The sequence below is a fragment of the Aptenodytes forsteri genome, unplaced genomic scaffold, assembly GCF_000699145.1.
Source record: "Aptenodytes forsteri isolate BGI_AS27 unplaced genomic scaffold, ASM69914v1 Scaffold33, whole genome shotgun sequence".
NCBI lineage: Eukaryota > Metazoa > Chordata > Aves > Sphenisciformes > Spheniscidae > Aptenodytes > Aptenodytes forsteri.
In genome coordinates this window covers 5,479-12,602 of record NW_008795037.1, presented here as the reverse complement: position 1 = coordinate 12,602, position 7,124 = coordinate 5,479, and the positions used below count along the sequence as shown (strand labels likewise).

Here is a 7,124-nt window from a genome sequence, read left to right as displayed (position 1 = left end):
TGTTACACATATACTGAGGCAGACTTGATAGGCTGAATTTAAGAAATAATCTGATTGCCACTAGATGGCACATCTCAATTACTAATCTGCATTTGAATTCAGGATTGTTTAAAAAAAAAAATTCCCTCTTTGCTAACATAATATTTTATAATCATGCTTGCTTTCTATTTCTAAATCAGACAGTTTTAAAAAAAAAAGAACACATAGAAAAAAAAGAATTTTTAACTAAAAATACACCATCTGCCAGTGAAAATCTAGCTTGATTCTGTCACATCTACAACCAAACCAGGTTAATAACCAGCATCACAGATGGTTTCTTTATATGAATATGTGCATCTCCCCATAGTGACTCTTTCAGCTGCTTCCTGAAACTGCTGGCACTGCGTTACCTCGTTTCCTAGGCAATAGCTGTGCCTTACACTCAGTCTGGCCGTTATGCAGCTGGAATGGATTTCAGAAGATGCCATCCCCTGCCTGTGGCTGCTTCCAATACCAACGAGGGATGCAGCGGTGGACAGCCATGTCTCTACCAAAGAACAGCAACAGATGGATATTAATACATTCTCGTGCAGCTGGTCTTTTCCTCAGATGATCAAATCTGCTGAAGGGTTCTTTTAACTTGCCCAAATCCCCGCATAAGGCTACACACCACATATCGTGGTGACCTCAATACGATAGCATAGGGCTGGAGTCAGAGCAATAAAGGTGGAATTTGATCTTTCTGCAGCATTCAACAGTATGAACTGACAGAAACCACTAACGTACAAACAACAAAACCATTGTGGGGTCCCATGTTCATTCTCACTCGGTAGTTATGTATCAGGGTCTCCTCCATCAGAAGTGGTTATTTCCTAATTCTCCTATGTCCAAGCTCACTTGAGATGAATACTTGAGCTGGGTTCTGTTCTTGTTATATTATCAGCACTGAAACGTGTTTCAGACCAAACTGCAAACCTATTGCTACCACTTTGAAAACAGGTACCTGCCACCTTCCAGGAAGTTCCACAAGCATCAAACCTGTTAAGTAATGATACAGAGAACAAACAGAATTAAATTCACTTCTTCCTGGTTCTACTTCAGTCATCTGAAAACCTATGGAAATTAAATTTATTATAATGACTAAGAGTGTGCTACTCTGTGGCACAGAATCTAAAGCTTCTCAGGAGCTCAGGGGCAGCGGGGTTTAACGTAAACTAGGCTGGCCCATGCAGAACTCTGATCTACTTGGACCAAACTTCTATGACACAAGCCCCCTTCATACGACAGTGAAGGCTGAAAGATCATAATTAAAACCAGTTTATCATTTCTAAGTGTATAATAAAAAGCATTTGAAAGAATATCCTAAGAAACAGAGCAACATAGAGTCCAGGACTAGGACTCACATAGCCATGAATGGAGCTTAAACTATGACACTGATATGAGTGATAAAAATCAATTCACTATCTACGTTTGGGCTCCAATTTATGAATACCTGTAAAACGGGAGTCATGATAGATGTCTGAAACCACTCTGAAATCCGCTAATGATCTGTTTAAATGCTGGATACTATTATACATTAATTGAAACCAACATCTTTCCTATGGTCTGCTTTACAATCAGATGTCGAGTTCTTTCATGTCTGGGTTCAAACAGCTGATTATAAGATGGCAGGCTCCATCCTACTGTACCATTCAATCATCTGCTGCTGTTAGCAGTGTGTTATTTTGGAAGGAGTGAATTTAATTTGTGAAATAGTCAGAAAATTGCAAATAAAAGTAACTGCCTTCATAAAAATAGTATTTTAAAATGGATATACAGAGCGTGTAAAGTCTTAAAAAGCCAGTTGCAGTGTGTGTAATCTGTCAATGAAACAGAACAAACACTGATTTCAGGCTTGGCTTTATGAAACTATGACAGGGTAAGGAGTGCCCACTTATCATTCACTTCCGTCTGTCTTTCACGTCACTGAAAAAGTGTTTTCAAATGATGAGAAGAACAATCACTGCCGTGCACTCCAGGCAGGAAAGTACACTGAATTCATTAATGGCAAATTGTACCTGCAGAAGTAAATTAATCAAACGTATACAACAGCAATTTCCGAGTTTAAAGCTTCACCATTTAAAACTCAACTTCTAGAAACCTCACTGGACACACAGAGATAAATCTTTATTTTAGGGGAAAAATGAAATTATCAGAGCAGTTTCACTTGTTTTTGCATAGAAAGAAGGCACACCCGCACATTTTTCTACTTACAAACTTGTCTTACAAGTGCCTTGAAACAAATGGTGAACAACTGTTGCTGGGATATTCAGCAACATTGCATTTGGGGCTTACAGTGTTAACTGCAGCCAGCACGTCATCCCACACCACCACCACCGCTGCCAACTGCTGGCTGACCAGTACAGGGCTGCCTTCTTCCTCAAATTTCAGTTCTTGGTTCTTAAAGAGTTCATTTACTTTAAGGCAAAACACAGGCCACTATGATGCTTCTTGTGAATATTTTAATGAAAACAGAGGACCAGCTGTTCAGATTCAGTCAAGAAACCAATGCTGAAATGACAACCCTAATACTAGGGATAGTACAAAACTGGCAGATTCAGCCACCCATTTTTAATTTTTTTTTAAAGTCTATTCTTGCCATGCCTTCCCATTCTAGGACACCAAGAACTACTAATTGTGCACAGTTTGTTTACCTGTTGCTTTAAATCTTGTTTAGGCATTGGCTTCACTTCTTACAGAAAGGAATAACTCACTCAAGAATTACAATAAAAATGTGACAAAGAATAAAGTAAGGATTGAGATCTTTGAGTTCACAGTAGAATAACGTACTTTCTTGTAACTTTCTTTTGCAGGACTGAAACAGACAGTAGGTAAAATTCTTCAAAGTGCCCTAACTACTTTGGCACCTACATGTCATTCACAGAAGAAAATTAAAGCACTTACACAAACAGGATTAAATCTCCTAAATAAAACACAATGACTCTGAAAATTTTAACTAGTGATACATTAGTGTAAGAGAAGCATAATTCCCTCCAGTGATTTTGAATTTAGTCCTAGTGCAGAGTAATTCAAAATTACATAGCAAGTCAGTGTCAGGATAATGCAAGTTATCTAATACTATCCTTACAAAACAAAATAAACAAACAAAAAACCCAACCCCAAAACAATACTTAGATCTGCCTACATTCATAATTAGGACCAATAACTAATAATTGCTACGTTGAAGAATCACAATTGTCAGAGTAAAATTCAGTACAGTGTAAAAAGCCTGGAAAGGTTTATTCTCCATACTGTATCTCTGCTCTTAGCTCTTTGGAGAGGTAATTTACCAGCACTGATACCAACTTCTCCTGGAGACTAGCATTTCCCATTACAACAGCAGTCAGCTGAACAATATCAGTCCAGTCTAAGCGCCTGAGAATAACAATGGCTTCGTCATAAAGTTTCTGCTGCTCAGCAGGAGGCAATTCCAATAAAATCTGAGGGACCGGCCTGAACTGTCCAGCAGTCATCCAGGCACCAAGCAATCCACCGAATGCTCCTCCTAGAAAAGAAAGAGAGATGTTACTCTTTACCAGCTAATGTTAAAACCTGAAATTCTATCAGCAGCCTTCATCAACAACGTTCCCACCTTTATTAGAAATCAATGCAGAGTTGCATATGTGTCTACTTTAACTAGGTTTATACACTATGTTCAAAGCACCAAGAAGGATTTTTAAAGCTTTTTACATCCACAGCAATCAAAGCTATAGCTTCGAACTAGAAATCAGAAACAAAATAACACTCCTTAGGGCACTGGCCTCTTTAGCATAAGCTCTACTACTAAATAAAACCATGCCCAAGGAAAACATCTGACCAACAATTGCCTTATCAGTGCCATTAACACATAATCTCTTACTAGAGATTCCCAGAACGATCCAAGCCTTCTGCTTCTGAAGTCCACCCCTCAGAAGGTGCTCAGAAACCAAACCCATCAGCTTCGTGGGGTTGGACACATTCATGCTTTCATCTACCAAATCAACATCCCACCCACACCGCCCACCCCAGCTGGCCAAGAAATGCTCTGGTAATTAGCATGGTTCCAGGTCATCAAGATAACAGCAGAGGGATCCTCTACAGCTGACATCATTGTGGCTGCTGCTGAGAAACCAGTGCTACACTCCTACGGTTTTTCTCTTTCAAAGAGCTACCAGTCTAACTTGCAACACAGCACGCTCTGACAGAAATTCACAGGACTGACACCACTGCCCAGACACACAGACATCCTGGTGGAAGGAAGGAGAACCCTCACAATGCAGTGGCGTCAGAAATGACTCTGCTTCCAAAATTCCCACCCCAGCGACTGCTCCTAAAAAGTCATTCATGCACTCACAGGCATGCAGTTTTTCATTAGATAAAAATTCCTTAATTTGCACATTTTACTCAGTTGGCAAATTTTCCCATGATACCACAGAAATACTTGAAAGCCTATGATGGCTGAATTCATCTTCAAGAACTTTTATGAGAACATCAATATCTGATTTAGGGGCACTTAATGCAAAAGCCACTAGAATTATTGATGTCCAAGTTCCTAGTTTATTGAGACAAGATTTGTTACATGATCCCATTTCCCCCCCCAAGCAACACATCCACAATCCATTCTTCTCAGAACAAGTAGTCCTTAGAAAGCACGATACACTGCAAGTTTCTCCAGTGAGCACTGCAGATGGAAGGTAATTCATCCTCTAATTCTTGGTGCAAGGCAGCAATAAGGACAATCCCTGCTATCCGGTCCCACACCTATCCAGGCTGTTTGTGTAAATGAAAGTGCACTTGATTGCAAATGTCCCTGTAACCGTCCTAAAACCCACTAAAGACCCAGGGTCATTTACTTTTGCAATTTTTGAAGTTAAATGAGAGGGTCTTCTGATTTATTTGCACTGTAATCGGGACACGGCTTTTGGTATACTTAGTACTTATTATTCTTATTATAGATACTTATTATACTTATTATTGTATACTTTTGGTATACAGTAATAGGTAAACTTGTTCCAGTGCCTTCATCAGTGGCTGAAGAACACCAAGCTTGAGTGGGAGACATTATAAAAGCTTAAACAAACACTTAAACAAAATGAGAAAACACATCCAAGAATAACTTCAATGTTTCTCATCATCTCACTGAAGATTGAGGCCACTTAAATTTTTACTTCTGATTTACGGCTCACAAATTTCTTACAAAACCTTAACTTCACTTCTTTGTTCCTGATAACTTCAGTCATATGTTTGTCAAAATATTATTTTTGGCTATTAATTAAGCTCTGTACTTGTAACAGGAGTAAATACACAGCTTCATTCTGCATTTTCTGTTATCACGCCTCACATATTCTTTGCTTATTTTTTGTAACTCAACCTTGCTAACCCTCACGCAGGCATACTGCAATTAACTCCAATACCAGTAAGCCCGTGAAATTGCTGGAACTGCTTGCAGGAGAAAGAAGCATTCAAGGACCAAGGCCCTCATGACTTCAGTGACAAGGCAGCTTTCAAACTAGACAACTCTTAATTCAAGAGATACAGAGGAGAGACAACTCTTTACTATTAGACTCTGGCCTTCCTGTAATTTTCCATACAAGGAAAAAAAGCGAAGTGACAGGGAATAACTAATTCCAGAGGAAAAAGCAAGTTCACCAAGAAGTGGATAGCAGGTACTTTTAAAATACAGAAATAAACATAATTTTTAATAAGATCATTATAAAGATGATCCTGTCCCTTGCTAAGGCTGACTGAGAATACTTATTCACCCTCGCTTTACACCCCGATTTTCTTTCTTCTGTGCCACCAGGTACCAACATCCCACCCGACTGCTACCATTGCCTCTTGTGTTCCTTCGCCCCTGCCTCACCCCTCTCCTCTTCCCTCCCCCAGCCGCAGTGCTGGAGCAGAGCCCGCACTAACAAGCTCAGAGCCTGTTAGTTTGCTCTCTGTTTCATCCCACACCGCGGACACTGGTGTACCTCAGCAGATGGCAACCAGGGCTCTACCCACCAAAAGGAAACGATTTGTTAACAGCTTGTTCAAAGGCTTCCAAAGGCACCGCTATCTCAGCTCAGACCTCTGGATGGCTTCCCGTTTGCCGCACAGGAGTCAAAGTCAGCAAGGTCACTACCACCCTAGAAGTAAACACTGACACATGCCTTCCTGATGCACACCTCGTTTCTAAAAAGCCAGCATATAAAATGGTATCTTGTTAAAGCCCACTTACATGAAATCTCAGCGCTGCACGCCCCTTTCTTTCAATCCATACCAACTACACAGACTTCCTAGTTTCTTCACTAGGCAGTTAACCACTTCTTGTTCCTAAAGCAAAACACACTTACCTACAGCGATTCCAGGTGGACCTCCCATCAGACCCCCAATAAGTGCTGTTGCACCCGCCAGCAGTGCTCCTCGACCAGAGTGTTTCACAGCAACTTTCATCCCCTTCGCCTGAGAGAGACGGCAGAACAGTTGCATCACATCATCAACATGGATGGGCATCTTGGCGAGTTAAGATCCTGGAAAAGATGTTTTAAGTTATCTTTTGATCGCTCCAACAGGGACTAAATCTTGCCGCTAAATGAATTTTAGGAAAAAAAAGGAGTTCAGGAGTCTGTGAGACTAAAAGGACAGAGGCATAGTCAATACAGGAAAAAATAAATTCTTTCTCTTTCATTTCTGGGAAAACCAAACCAACTTGCCAACAGCTAAAGTCCTGTAGTGAATTTCAGTGAATATAGTAGCTGATGCATAGCACATACAATTTTTTTTAACTGCACATACAGAGCACTAGTGGGAGCCATTAAAACATAAACCACGTATTACAACACATACACATAAAGTAATCCCAGAGATTCCTATATTCAGCACAAAGACACAGATGAGTGGACCAATGTTCCAGAGACCTTTTACGATGTCACACCATTATTAGTTTCTTTGACCATTTCAGGTTCTGATGAAGAATCAAGGTGCTCAATCAATTTTCATTGAAGTATTTTTTAACCATACACTCCAGGCCACGAAAGCATGATATTTTAACAGTACATTAGTAAGTTGCAGCACAGAGACTCCAGAAGATTTTAACCTGCTACTAGGATAAGCAGCCACCCCCCACCCCAAAACACAACTTC

At 40.2% G+C, this 7,124-nt stretch overlaps 1 protein-coding gene across 1 annotated transcript in view; it reads right to left on the bottom strand.

Annotated features, from left to right (window-relative positions):
* Positions 1–2,127: 2,127 nt before the first annotated feature.
* CUNH19orf12 (chromosome unknown C19orf12 homolog) overlaps positions 2,128–7,124 on the bottom strand; it is a 9,742-nt gene continuing 4,745 nt past the window's right edge. Inside the window, exons 2-3 of the mRNA XM_009276698.2 lie at positions 6,336–6,512; positions 2,128–3,523 (exon numbers count right to left, since the gene is read on the bottom strand). Coding sequence (XP_009274973.1) covers positions 3,258–3,523; positions 6,336–6,495 — 426 coding nt within the window. The 5' untranslated portion in view covers positions 6,496–6,512 and the 3' untranslated portion in view covers positions 2,128–3,257. The remainder of the gene's footprint in view (positions 3,524–6,335; positions 6,513–7,124) is intronic.